This window comes from Dendrobium catenatum, unplaced genomic scaffold (assembly GCF_001605985.2).
Source record: "Dendrobium catenatum unplaced genomic scaffold, ASM160598v2 fragScaff_scaffold_1061, whole genome shotgun sequence".
Classification (NCBI taxonomy): domain Eukaryota; kingdom Viridiplantae; phylum Streptophyta; class Magnoliopsida; order Asparagales; family Orchidaceae; genus Dendrobium; species Dendrobium catenatum.
This window is the reverse complement of record NW_021319523.1, coordinates 83607-98677: the sequence shown is the minus strand read 5'-3', so window position 1 is coordinate 98677 and position 15071 is coordinate 83607. Positions and strand designations below refer to the sequence as shown.

General features: G+C 33.6%; 1 protein-coding gene across 1 annotated transcript in view; it reads left to right on the top strand.

The window, feature by feature from the left end:
* Positions 1–270: 270 nt before the first annotated feature.
* Positions 271–15071, top strand: part of LOC110112804 (glyoxylate/hydroxypyruvate reductase HPR3) — a 55834-nt gene continuing 41033 nt past the window's right edge. Inside the window, exon 1 of the mRNA XM_028698272.1 lies at positions 271–837. Coding sequence (XP_028554105.1) covers positions 376–837 — 462 coding nt within the window. The 5' untranslated portion in view covers positions 271–375. The remainder of the gene's footprint in view (positions 838–15071) is intronic.

The following is a 15071-nucleotide window of genomic DNA, read 5'->3' as shown; positions in this document are numbered from 1 at the left end:
CACGGGACAATGATAAACTATTAATTATTTTAATTAAAGAAGGATATTTTCATCATAAGATAAAATATTATTATATTTCTCCAAAAATAACAATCATATTTGTTGAAATGTAATTATTATAAAAGAAATAAACTTATTTTTTATATGATATTATTTATAATAAAAAGGGATTTAAATGGGTGTAATAAAATCCTTATATAAAAAAATTAAATATCATATTATAAACATATAAAAATTTGATGAATTCATGTAATTTAACTTTCCAAAGAACCCAACCCAAAATGGCAAAATAAACAAACAAAACAAAAGTATCTCCGCAACGCTCTATTCTTTCACATTTTTCCGATCTTCGAAATCTTCGCCAACATCGTGCCGATGGCGGATGGTAGTGCCAAGCAAGGACGAAACCCTAGAACTGTTCTCCTCCTGCGCCCCACCTTCGAAGCCCTTGAAGATGTCCTAGCCAAACGCTTCCACCTTCTCCGAGCCTGGGAGTCGCCGCTGCCCCTCGCCGAGTTCTTGGCCGCACATGCCACTGCTATCCGAGCGCTGTTTATCCGAGGCAATGGCAGCGTTTTCGTTGACGCTGAAATCCTCTCGAGTCTTCCGAATCTCGAAATTATTGTGACCAATTGCGTTGGTCTGGACCTTATCGACATGGCGGAGTGCGCAAAGAGAGGCGTCGCCGTCGCCAATGCTGGGAATGTGTTAACGGAGGACGTGGCTGAGTATGCTGTTGGTCTCCTAATGGACGTACTCCGCCGTATATCTTCCGCCGATCGATGCATTCGCGCTGGTCTCTGGCCTATTACGGGCTTGTTCCGTCTTGGCTCCAAGGTATTTAATCTGTTTCTAACCTGCATATAAATCCTTTTTTATGTGATTTGTCGTTTGAATGAATAATTTGGTAAATATTAGTAGCATATAGAATTTCTGAATAATTCTGGCGCTTTATAATTATGCATTTTAGAAGTTGCATAAAGAAGTGTTTGTGGTTTATACCTGCATATAAATCTGAAATTAAAGAGGTGTTCTGAACAATACCTGCATATAAACCTGTATAATTATGCTGTATAATTATACATGAATACTTTTTCCTCTCTCTTTCTCTCTCTTACCAGTTTGGGTTGACCCGGTTTTGAACTAATCTAGAGAGAGAATGTCCCGGTTTCTAGTGAGAGAAAGTACTCCTACAATTTTGAATTTCTGTTAGAGATTTGTTCACCGGTGGTTAGGCGGCCATTGTCAGGTGGTTCGCTATGGCGGGGAATGATCGGAGACTACCAGCGGCGGTCATTCCTTCCTTTGTAGTTGATGCTAATAAGACTTCCTTGAACCTCAAATCTAATGGTGGAAGAGTTTCGTCTCTTCAAAGTTTGGATATGACATTTACCAATAAAAGCAAATATGCATTTGGAGCTCCTCTGATAATTAAAGAAGTTTTTGACTCTTCTAAGCCCACTGGCATCTCATTAGAAAGGGCAAGAATGTGATTGTTGATAATCAAGATGCTGACTACAAAACTTCTCATATTCCACATAAATTCAAAGCCGACAGCATCCTTCATGAAAGACCTTCTGATATAGAAGCTTCCTCATCTTCTGAAGCTGAATTAAAGGTGAATGGATTTTCTAATTATGTTAATGGATCAAAGAATTTCATACAAGAAGAATGCAAGGTCCTTTCATTTGATGGAGAAGTTGTTCAAACAAACAGTAAGATTTCAGAACCAAATGATGCTTGTGTTAATGTCTTGGAAGATATTCCTCGTCAAAACAGTGTAGTTAATCCAGAAAAATCTATTCCTAATCCAATTAGTGTTTGGAAAAAACCTCCAATTATTAAAGTTGTGAATAATGATATTAATATTGAGATGTCAGAGGATGGAGTTGCTGCCTAATTTGATTCTGAAAATGAAAAAGCAAATATTTTCAGACTTCGGAATTATTTAGTAATCAAGGTGTTTGGTAATTTCATTCCTTGTTCTTTGATTAGTTCAGAGTTAGGGAATCAATGGAGTAAATTCGGATCATTTCACCTAACAAGTTTGGGTATGGAATGGATTCTCTATTCTTTTCAATCTGTGGAAGTAAAGGAATCAGTTCTCAATGGAGGCCCTTGATTTGTTGGTAATCGTATTATTGATATGGATAATTGGAATCTTAAATTCTCTCTATTAACTATGAAGGGTTTATTTTCTCCAATATTGACCCGTTTGCCTCATCTTCCTTTAAATTGTTGGGATGAAACTAACATTATTAGAATAGCTTATTTGGTTGGAACCCCATTATATTTATGGATGGTAGAAGAAGAGAATTTGCGAGGGTTTGTGTCCGTATTAATCTTGATGCTCAAATTCTTGCGGGTGTTTGGATTGAAGGCTCTCAAGGATGATTTTTTTTTCTAGAAAATCGAATATGAAAAGATTTCTACATTCTGCTGTAATTTTGGAAGAATTGGTCACAATCATCTTAACTGCAAAAAGAGTAATGAGGATCAAGATAATGTGCATTCATCATCTATTCCAACTAATCAGAAAAATCTTGAAAAAGATGGAAATTCTGATTTATTGAATAACATTGTTTTTGCTGAAATAGAGCTTAACAAGACCAATAATGATTCTAATTCAGACGGTCCTTGGATTCATGTGAGCTATAGAAAGAAAAATTTTAAATCTATCAATAGATTTAAAACCAATTTTAGTCAGAAGAAATCTGAGTTTAGTTCTGGTATCAGAGAAACACATTTTGTCAAAAAAGGTTCTCATATTCCTCTTGCTGCATAAGAAGAACTGATAATGAAAGAAGAATTCAAGAATGTGGATGCTGGTGTTGTTGCTGTAGAAGGTAATCATGATAACATTGAAGCTGATGTAGATGATATTGCAAAAGAAGATGATGATAAGGAGGGAACTGTTGCTGTTAAAAGAAATGCTGAAGTTTGTTTATGTTAAAATACATCCCGAAGCTCAATTTGTTGCTGATTCTGTTATAACATTGTCTAAAGTTGATGATGTTGCTAAAAGCGATAAATCTGTTGATTTAATTTGCATAAATAAAGTTGCTGGAGTAGCTGTCAGTGGTTTTTCAGAAGAGTTTGTTGCTGTTGATTCTGGTGGTTCGAAAGCTAGTAATACAAAAAAAATTCTTTTTGTGTATGATCACAAGGTACAAAATTCATCTTCTTCTTATTTTCCTTGAGAATGTTGAGTATTTCTATGGAAAAGGAACCTCTGATGATGTTTCTCATGTTTTTAAATTGTTGGAAGAGATTACACCTAAATCTCTTCAACATAAGAATAAACTATCTAAATAATTGAAGTTGCTAAGTCCTATTAAGGACAACCATAGAACATGAAAAAGAGGAAGTAATGATAGGGTTGGGGCTTCATCCCCATTGTATTCTTAATTTCTTCTATGTTATTTTGGAACTATAGGGGAGCTAAAAAAAAGAAGCATCCTATTATTTGAGAAGTTTGGTTTTGAAAAATAATGTATTCTTTATTAGTTTAATGGAAGCTAAATTACAAACTATGGATAATGTAGACGTAAAAAGAATAATTGGAGATGATTGGGATTTTTTTTTTTCATTTTGCTGCTACTAGAACTTCAGGTGGTATTCTTGCTCTATGGAGAAAGAAAATTTCTTTTTCTATTTTAAATTCCTCCAATCAATGTGTTATTGGAAACTTAATCTCTCCTAATGGTATTTCTTAGACGATATCTATTGTCTATGGGAATAAGGATGCTCATTTAAAAAGAAAATTGTGGAAAATGATAGAAGAATATACTTATAGTGATAACCCTTGATGTGAGGAGATTTCAATTGCATATTATCAAAGAAAGAAAAAAGAGGGGGCAAAAGGTTCTTGTTTTCCTAAGGTCATCAAGAGATGAAGGAATTCATTACCAAGAATGATTTTCATGATATTGGTATAGTGAGTCCTAAATTTATTTGGTGTAACAATAAAGAAGGCCTTGCTCGCATATGGGAAAGATTAGATAGAATTTGTTTAAATTCTAAAGACTTGTAAAATGTTCCTTTTCCTATGATAAGACATTTATCAAGAGTCGCTTCTGATCACTGTCCATTATTTCTTAATTTAAACAATTCTAATTGTTTAAACAAAAAAAATATCAAATTTGTGAATATATGATGTTCTTATGAAGCTTCAATGGGTATTGTATCTAAAGCTTAGAGAAAACATTATTATGGTTCTGTAGCCGATATTTTTCAAAGGAAGGTTAATAGATTGCTTAAATGTTTGTTTTATTGGAGCAAAAATAAATTGAAGAAGCTGATCAATCTCAAATCTATTTTACAAAATGCAATTTTGCTATTGCAAGGGGAGGAAATTAATTTGAATGTGCTAAATCCAGAAAAACTGCTTGAGCTGAGGCAAAAAATTCATAAATTGAATATAACTCTTGCTAGACTTGCAACTTGGTGGAGACAACGATCTAAAACATAATGAATGGAGGTGTCACAACTCTCGTTTTTTTCATGCATATGCTACAGCTAGAAGAAATGGTAATATGATTAATCAAATCTCTTATCCTAATGGTCGTATTGAGACAGATCCTTATTTAATTCTTTCAGCTTTTGAGATTTTTTTTTTAATGAATAAAAGGAAAAGGCGTCAGTGTAATTTACATAACTGGCCTTTTGAAATCAATGATCAATTGAATGATGAGATGAAGCAATTTTTGAAATCTAAATTTACCAAAGAGCTTTATACCACTGTTATGAAGATGGGCAATAACAAGTCTCCTAAATCAGACGGTGCAAATAGGGCTGCAAACGAACTGAGCCGAGACGAGTATGTGAGTGTTCATGTTTGTGTTCATTTAATATTAGCTTGTTCAAGTTTGGTTCATGTTTGTTCGAGCTTTATTGTTTGTGTTCATGTTTGGTTCATTTAAATTAATGAATGTTCATGTTCGGTTCATGTTCAGTTCATGTTCGGTTCGTTTAGTGCTTATCGAGCTTTAAACAAACAAGCATGAACGAGCTATAAACGAGTTCTACTTTTAGATGTTCATTAACTTAACAAAAGAACATTATCGAGCTTCCTAACAAACGATTACATCGAGCATGTTTGCTAATATATTTAACGATTTTTTTAAAACTATCAAACAAACACGTTAATTCCTATTTTTAAGAATAAAGGTGATGCACAAGATTGTGCGAATTATAGAGGAATTAAGTTAATGTGTCATACTTTAAAACTATGGGAGCGAGTTATGGAGCATAGGTTGCGGCATGATACTAATGTTTCTCAAAATCAATTTGGATTCATGCCGGGTAGGTCGACTATGGAAGCCATACATTTATTAAGAGGTTTGATGGAGAAATATAGAGAAAATAAGGAGGATCTACATATGATATTTATTGATTTAGAAAAAGCATATGAGAGGTTCCAAGAGATGTGCTATGGAGAGTTCTTGAAAAGAAAGGAGTTAATAATGCTTATATTCAAATCATTAGAGATACGTTTGCAGGAGCGATTACTTGTGTTCAAACACAAGGTGGTTTGACCAAATATTTCCCTATTTCGGTTGGGTTACATCAAGGATCAACCGTAAGCCCGTGGTGCTGAATGTTGGCCATTAAAAGAGAAGCATAATATTAAGTTAAGTGTGGCAGAAATGAGGATGCTCAGGTGGATGAGTGGCTTTACCCTTAGAGATAGGATACGAAATGAGCATATACGTGAAAAGGTTGGAGTAGTTCGAGCAGAAGATAAGATTAGAGAGAGTCACCTTAGATGGTTTGGTCATATAAAACGGCGGCCTTCCAATGACCCGGTTAGGAGAGTAGAGGTATTAGATTTGACTTATGTTAAGAAAGGTAGAGGCAAACCTAAAAAGACCTGGTTAGAAAATATTAGGAATGACCTTTCTTTATTAGATTTAAACGAGAATTTGACCTTTAATAGGACACAATGAAGAAAAAGGATTCATGTAGCCGACCCCACGTTGTGGGATAAAGACTTGATGTTGTTGTTGTTGTATCAAACAAACACGTTCATGAATATATCTATGAACAAACAGATTTTTAATAAAAGCAATTGTCTATGTAAAATGAAAATAACATTAATCAATATGAATATATTTTAAAATGAAGTGTACATGTTGCATAATCTATAATCAAATATTAATTACTTTTATTGAGCTTATTCATGAGTTCAAAATCAAACACGAATTGAGCTTAATGTTGAGCTTGTTCACGAGCTTCAAATGATGTTGTTCGCGAACATAAATGAGTCGAACGCATAAGTGTTAAAGTTTGTTTATTTAAGAATCGAGTATTTAAAATATTGTTCAAGTTTGTTTGTTTAGTTAATTAAACGATCACAAACGAACTTTAATCGAACCGAACAACGAGTAACTCGTCGAACGCCTGGTTTGCTTGCAGCCTTAGGTGCAAATGCATGATTTTTTAAATCTTTTTGGTGTATGGTGAAGAATGAAATTTGGAATGCAATTGATAACTTTTTTTTACTTTGAGTATAATGCCTGAATTTTGGAAAGAAACGATGGTTCTAATTCCTAAATGCATAAAGTTTCCATGTTTTGTCCCATCAGTTTTTGTCAAATGATCTATAAGATGTTTGCTGGTATGATTTTAAATAAATTGAAGTATTGTCTTCCTTTTATCATATTTGAAGTGCAAGGTGCATTTGTTCATGGTAGAACTATTTCTGATAATTTTCTATTGGCTCATGAGGTTTTTAATAGGTTGAGAATTTCTAGGGCTAAATTGGGATTCATACTTTTAAAATTTGACATGGAACAAGCTTTTGATAGAATGAGTTGAGACACATTAAATTAGATATTGAATGTTATGGATTTCCTGGCCAGAATTACTAACTTGATAATGCAATGTGTTAGGCATCCAAAATTTTCTATCATCATGAATACAAATAAGAGTAATTGGATTAACGCCGGATGTGGCTATAGACAAGATTGTCCACTATCTCCGTGTCTATTTATATTGTGTTCTGAATTACTATCTAAAGCATTTCATTACAAAGGTTATTAGCTTGGTATCAAACTTGCTTCAAATACAGAAAAATTGTTTCATCTTTTTTATGCTGACGATGTTTTAGTTGTCGCTTCGACTTCAAGAAACAATGCAAAACTTCTTAATAAGATTCTTCTCGACTATTGTAACTGGACTGGACAGCATATCAATTTGAAAAAAATCCATGGTTCTTTATGGAAAAGTGATTTCAAAAAGAAGGAAAAGAAAATTAAGCAAAATATTGGGATTTTGTTCTGTTGATGAAATTTCCTATTTGTGAGATTGAGAAGATTAAAGGCATCAGATTATCAAACAGTAATGGATAAGGCTATGGAAAAATTAAATACATAGGGCTCTCGATCAGTCTCTCTGGCGGGAAGAATTTAGTTTATTAAAATAGCTTTTTCATGTATTCCTTCACTTATAATGACTCACTCATTTACTCTAAAAAGTTTTTTAGTGTAGAAATTGTTTATGACATGAGAAGCAAGGAAGTCAAGGGTTGCATTATATATCATGAAATATGATGTGTACTTCGATGAATATAGGCGGTATTGGTATTCAAGGAGCAGCTGAAAGACAAGGTCCTCTAAGATCTCGAATAGCATGGACCTTCATTCAAAAGCAGGACTCACTTGTAAACAAAATTTTGAAAGCAAGGTATGGTAATGGAATCTTGAAAGAAGAATTAAAGAGAAATGCATCTCCCTCTTGGCGTATCATAAAAGACGGAGTTAGATTCTTGAAACCAATTATGAGATGGCAGGCATGTTCTGGATCAGATATTGATATTACAAATGATATCTGGTTGCTTGATAGATGTCTTAAAAAATGGCCTTGAACTTGCAATATGCTGGAACTTCAAGATAAAAATGTCTCTACTCTATGAGATGAAGAACAAAGATGGGATCTTGCTGTATTAAATAACTATTTCTTTGAAGAAATGGTTAAATTAATATTGAATATTTCAATTTCAACTGATTCACTTGAAGATAAGCCAGAATTAATTATTTCAATTCCGATAAATCTGTTACTGCAATGGCATATCAAGCTTCTTTTCAACTTCAACAAGAAGCAGGAATCAACTTGAAATGGATGAAAAAATTAAAAGTTACTCCTAAGGAGTCTTTATTTTGGTGGAAACTTTTTAACAATGCTCTACCTACAAATGTTTGGTTGAATCATATAAAATTACAAGAGAATACTACTTGTTCGAGAGCCTGTAATGAAAATGAAGACTTAGAGCATATATCGATTCATTGTAACAAACTATTAGAAGTGATTGATATATTCAGACAATGGGAAATTCTTGTACCAAAATTGTAAAATCTTGTTCACTGCTTTGATAGTTTGAAGAAGGCATTGTGTGAGAAGCCAATACTTGCGAGAATTTATGTTTCAACTGTATATCATAATTTGAATTCCAGAAATCTGTTTAAGCATGGAAAAATAGTCCCGTCAGCTTCTATGTTTGCTGCACAAATTCTGTCACAATCTACTGAAATAAATTCATTTCCAATCGAAAAGAACTAGGATATTAATCAGCATGAACTAGTGCTGAAAGCTTGGTATCCCCCACCTAAAGATTGGATCAAATTGAATGTAGATGCTTCTCTATTGCAATCTTAATATGGTTGGAATAGCAGGCGTTTAGCGAGATCATAAAGATAGAATGCTTTTAGCATATGGAAAGTAGTTATTGATTGCTATATTCGATTTCAAAAATTCTATTCAAGATTGGATGACGAACAAGGAATTATAATAGAAGGGGATAATGTTAATATCATCAAGTTGCTTCAGAATTCCGTTAAGAAGAATTCATAGATGAAGAATCAAGTTCAAAGATTGGATTTTTCTTTTATAGAAGTGTTTAAGAATGTTATTTTTCATTTTGTTTCTAGAGATTGTAATAGAATGACGGATTATTGTTCTCATTATGCCATCTTAGGAGATTTTATTTGGGATTTTTTTTTTTGGTTAGTGAACTTTCTTTCTTCAAGTTTTATTGACTTGATAATGAAGGATTGTTATAGATTTCTTATCACATAGTATGTTGTATCTTTCCATTTCTTGATTAATGCTATTTGCATATCTTCAAAAAAAAAAAAAAAAAGAGATGTTTGTGCTGGTTGTTTAATTAATGAGTATTATAGGATAATTTTAAATTAATCAAGCTTCATTATCAAACGAGTTTCTGAGTGGTAAAGCATATCAAGTTGGTGCAGTAACAATCCTAATGTGACTGTTGTAGGGGTGTAAACGAGTCGAGTTATTGCACTATCGAGCTCTGCTCGTCAGTTGAAAAGCGAGCTCGAACTCGAGCTCGTTCGATTATAAATGAGCTCAAGCTGGCTCGCGAGCCGCTCAATTTCGTGTTAGATTTCACATTTGTCCCATTTTTTCTGCCCAATTTCTCATTTCTCCACCTGTGTCCATCCTGTATTTTGAAATTAAGACATTTTGCATTAATGAAAATATCATAAATAATTATTAGTTTTTTGTTCTTACTTTTTGAAAATTTCTCTCATATATTATGAAAACTGCCAAGCTTATTATGTCATTAATGAAGAGTCGAAACATGTATATTTTTGTTCTTCTTTTTCGAGAACCTATCATATAGGCTGTCATATCATTAACGAAGAGCATAAATCTTTTTTTTTAAATAAAAGTCTGTATATCGATAAATTTAATTAAAATAATTTAATTAATTAAATAATTTCGAGATGACTCGCGAGCTTATGAGCCGAGCCTGAACCAGCTCGATTTCAAGCTCTTTTAAATGAGCTCGAGTTTGAGTTTGAGCTCAGGCTCGTGGCTCAATAAGCTCGGCTCGCGAGCACGTTATCGAGTCTAGCTCGAGCCGGCTCGGCTCACTTACACTCCTAGACTGGTGTGCTTTTCCCGATTAGAGCAACAAAATAAAAAAGAATTACTTATGGAAGGGAATATATTAGATTGAATACCGATATAATTAAATTTTAATATCTCAAATCTTATTATTTTCTAGATGTTAATCAATTCTTAGTGTTAACATTGTCGTTGTCAGGTCCCAAGTCTTGGATAAGAAAAGTGGAGGGTTGTGTTAGGTAGTCGACAGCTAGTGTAAAACTTGTCGAATAATCATGACATAAATCATTTAAAAAATTGTGTTAATGCTGGGGCGTCTCCTGGAAGTGACGCACTATATGGTCTGAATACAACGACAAGTGTGCAAGGGCCGCTGCACCTGCGCCTGGTTATAGTAGTAAATAGGCAAGGGCTTCCACATCAAGGACGAATGTGGGCAAAGAAGTTAGTCCATGAAACTAAAATTAGGATAACAATTTGGAATATAGGCTCCTTTATAGGAAAATTAATGAAATTAATAGATATTATGATTCATATGAAGATAAATATTCTGTGCATTCAGGAAACTAAATGGGTTGGAGAGAAGATTAAGGAGATTGGTAGTTTATGATATAAACTATGATTTTCGGGTAGGAGTCGTACTAGAAATGATGTAGGTGTGATTATAGATAAGAGTTTGAAGGATAATGTTATAAAAAATAACAGAATTAGAGATAAAATTATAGCTTTAAAGATTATTATTGATTCTAAGATTGTTAATATTATAAGTGTTTATGCTCTTCAAGTAGATTTGGATATGAGTTCAAAATTAAAATTTTGAAATGACATAGAAAAAATTAATACAAAAGATACCTCTTGAAAAAAGAGTTTTTATTGGATAAGATTTAAATGAACATGTTGGTAGAGAGGTAGATGATTTTAAAAGCATTTATGATGGCCATGAGTTTGGAATGACAAATGAATGTGGTAAGAACATATTAGATTTTTCTTTAGGTTATGATTTTTTAATAGCTAATACTTTATTTAAGAAAAGAGATGAGCATCTTATCATTTATAAAAATGGATATAGTAAAACGTAAATTGATTATTTTTTTATAAGAAAATTAGATCGTTTAAATTGCAAAGATTATAAAGTTATTCTGAGTGAAAATTTATTGTATCCACATCAATTTTTAGTTTTGGATTTTAAGATAAAGGAGCAAAAAATAAAAAATAAAGTAAAACAATATTTTATGATTAGATGGGGGCATTTAAAAAATATTAATAAAAATATTTTTGAGATAAGATTTTAGATCATAAGATTTTGTATGTACATAAGAATGCTAATGTTATGTAGGAAAAAGTGGCTAGTGATATTAAAAATATTGCAAAAACTGTGTTTGGAGTTTCGAAGGAAAAAACTCGTAATAATAAAAATAGTTGGTGGTAGAATCTAAATGTGCAAGAAAAGATAAAAAATAAGAAGAATTGTTATAAAATTGGTTTAGATGTAAAAATTCAGATAATTGGGAAAGCTATAAAGAGACTTGTAAGAAATTTAAGAAAGTTATTTGCGATGCACAGAGCTAGCTTTTAATGATTTATATAATAAATTAGATATTAAGGAGGGAGAAAGATATATTTATAAGTTAGCCAAACAAAGAGAGAGGAGTAGTAAGGATTTAGTTCAAGTGAAGTGTATTAAGGATGAAGATCAAAATGTATTATTTTTTAAAAGATGATATTCAACAAAGATGAATGAGATATTTTGCTAAGCTCTTTAATAAAGAATGTGAAAATACGATTAACTTTAGTGGCTTTAGCACCCTAAATGAAAATAAAGAATTTTGTTTTTATCGGCGTATTAGTAACATCGAAGTTAGAGAGGCCTTAAAAAAATTGAAGTGTGAAAAAGCTGTTGGACATGATGATATTCCAATAGAGGCGTGGAAATGCTTAGGAGATGAAGGAATTTCTTGGCTTACTAAACTTTTTAATATTGTTTTAAAGACTAAAAAGATGCCAGATGAGTGGAGAATGAGTGTGTTAATTCTTATTTTTAAGAATAAAGGTGATGCACAAAATTGTGCGAATTATAGAGGAATTAAGTTAATATGTCATACTTTAAAATAATAGGAGCTAGTTATGGAGTGTAGGTTGAGACGTGATACTAATGTTTCTCAAAATCAATTTGGATTCATGCCGAGTAGGTCTACTATGGAAGCCATCCATTTATTGAGAGGTTTGATGGAGAAATATAAAGAGAATAAGTATGATCTACATATGATATTTATTGATTTAGAGAAAGCATATGATAAAGTTCCAAGAGAAGTGCTATGGAGAGTTTTTGAAAAAGAAAGGAGTTAATAACACTTATATTCAAATAATTAAAGAAATATATACAGGAGCTATTACTTGTGTTCAAACACAAGATGGTTAGACCAAGTATTTTTCTATTTCGGTTGGATTACATCAAGGATCAGCCTTAAGCCTATATCTTTTTTCTTTAGTCATGGATGTTCTTACTAGACATTTTGAAGAGGATGTACCTTAGTGTATGCTTTTTCCTCATGATATTCTTCTTGTTGATAAGACTAGAGAGGGAGTTGAAGGTAAATTTAATTATGGAGGTCAACCTTAGAGTCTAAAGGTTTTCGCTTAAGTAGATCTAAAACTGAATATATGGAGTGTAAATTTAGTAGCAATAGACCTAGTGAGGAGATTGTGATTTTGGGCGATCAAGTTATTAATAAGAGTACATGTTTTAGATATCTTGGATCTATTGTTCAAAGTGATGGTGAAACAAATGGGGATATTATCAACAGAATTTAAGTTGGATGCTTGAAGTGAAGGAATGCATCGGGCTTGTTGTGCGATAGAAAAGTTCCCCTCAAAATTAAGGAAATATTTTATAAGATGGTGGTGAGACCTGCAATGCTTTATGGTGTCGAATGTTGGCCATTAAAAGAGAAGCATAATACTAAGTTAAGTGTTGTAGGGATGAGTGGCTTTACCCTTAGAGATAGGATACGAAATGAGCATATACGTGAAAATGTTGGAGTAGCTCCAGTGGAAGATAAGATTAGAGAGAGTCGCCTTAGATGGTTTGGTCACATTAAATGGAGGCCTTTCGATGACCCGGTTAGGAAAGTTGAAGTGCTAGATTTGACTTATGTTAAGAAATGTAGAGGTAGACCTAAAAAACTTTGGTTAGAAAATATTAGAAATGATATTTCTTTATTAGATTTAAATGAGAATTTGACTTTTAACAGGACACAATGACGAAAAAGGATTCATGTAGCTGACCCCACGTAGTGGGACAATGGCTTGTTGTTGTTGTTGTTGTTAATCAATTCTTAGTGCACCAATAAAAATGTCTTACGAAATATATCTAATGATCTAAGTTTAACATTCTACAACCTATTAGGGGCCGGATCAACATATGAAGGACCAGTACCCATATCTGTTAAGCCATCTCAGTCCCTATAGAAGTGGCTGAGGCGTAGACCTATTCTTCGTCATTTCAATAATGAGTATCATCAATGTACATGTGTATTCACATAGTGTTATTGAGCTCCTCAAACCTGTTGACAGCCTACTGAACATCTGAGTTTTCCTCTTGATCGAAGAACAGTTGTAAGATCTCCTCCATCTTAAAAAAATAATCTCATAAAAAAATTTAAACAAAGATAAGAACCATATTGTGAATATTATTGTCACATACTCTGATTTCTTTTATGAAGTACCAGATGTCGCTTAGATTGGGCTGTACAATAGTATATGTTTGGTGGCTCAAAAGGTGACTTCAACAGATGCAACGTAGCTCAAGACCTACACCACCACATGTAACGGTTCATACCACAATCCTCACCATTTCAATCATGCACACCTTGTACAACTAATGCTCTCCCCTTCTCCCACAATGCAACATATGCTTAGCGGTGCTCCAGTCATTCCACATCTGCTTTCCTGCGGCCATCGACCTTGACAAAAGGTTGGATCATTTGGCTGCATATTAATGGATGGTGTGCACCCAAACTATAGAAGGACCCTATTAGGTAGGTGTCTTCCGACCCTCTTCCAGCTGATGACCGGCAACTTGGGCATCCAAATGCCGTTCCCTACCAAGCAGATCTCAGATACCTGTGCTTTGAATTGAGGTCCATAAGGCTCCCATACTGTTTAAAATTGCGCAACTTGGTCTTATTGCCATATGCCATACTAATGGTGGGCCGTCTATCTGCATCAGGTCTAGGATGTCGGCTAAACAAATCATCACAAAAAACTGCCCAGCTGTCGAAACTTTTCCTGGGCTTATTGCCATATGCCCCACTAATAATGGTGGCCCGTCTATCTGCACGCCTAGAAGCATTGTTGTATCCTGCAGTGTAAACATTATCTCACTTATTGCCAAATGAAATGTGTTTTTCTGGGGGAACAACTACAGCAGTGATTAAGTGATGATCAAATTTTTGATATCGCATAGCTGGCTCACACAATGAAGGCCTGTCATAAGAATTCCATCCATGAATCGCGGGCGATTCACTAGCCACTTGTGTAACATAAGTAAATAAGATGTTGCCTCTAAAATAGATCCCTGCAACAAATTTGAAAAAAGGATCAGCAACTGAAGAGGAACAATAATTAGTGGCAATATTTTGTAGGAACTATGGAGGGAGTTGAAGGTAAACTTGAATTATGGAGGTCAACCTTAGAGTCTTCTAAAGGTTTTCGCTTGAGTAGATCTAAAACAGAATATATGGAGTGTAATTTTAGTAGTAATAGTCCTAGTGAGGGGATTGTGACTTTGGGCGATCAAGTCATTAATAAGAGTACACGTTTTAGATATCTTGGATCTATTGTTCAGAGTGATGGTAAAATAGATGGGGATATTATCAGCATAATTCAAGTTGGATGGTTGAAGTGGAGGAATGCAAATGGCTTATTGTGCGATAGAAAAGTCCCCCTCAAACTTAAGTGAAAATTTTATAAGATAAAGGTGAGACCTGCAATGCTTTATGGTGTCGAATGTTGGCCATTAAAAGAGAAGCATAATACTAAGTTAAGTGTTGCAGAGATTAGGATGCTTAGGTGGATGAGTGACTTTACCCTTAGAGATAGGATACGAAATGAGCATATACGTGAAAAGGTTGGAGTAGCTCCAGTAGAAGATAAAATTAGAGAGAGTCGCCTTAGATGGTTTGGTCACACAAAACGGC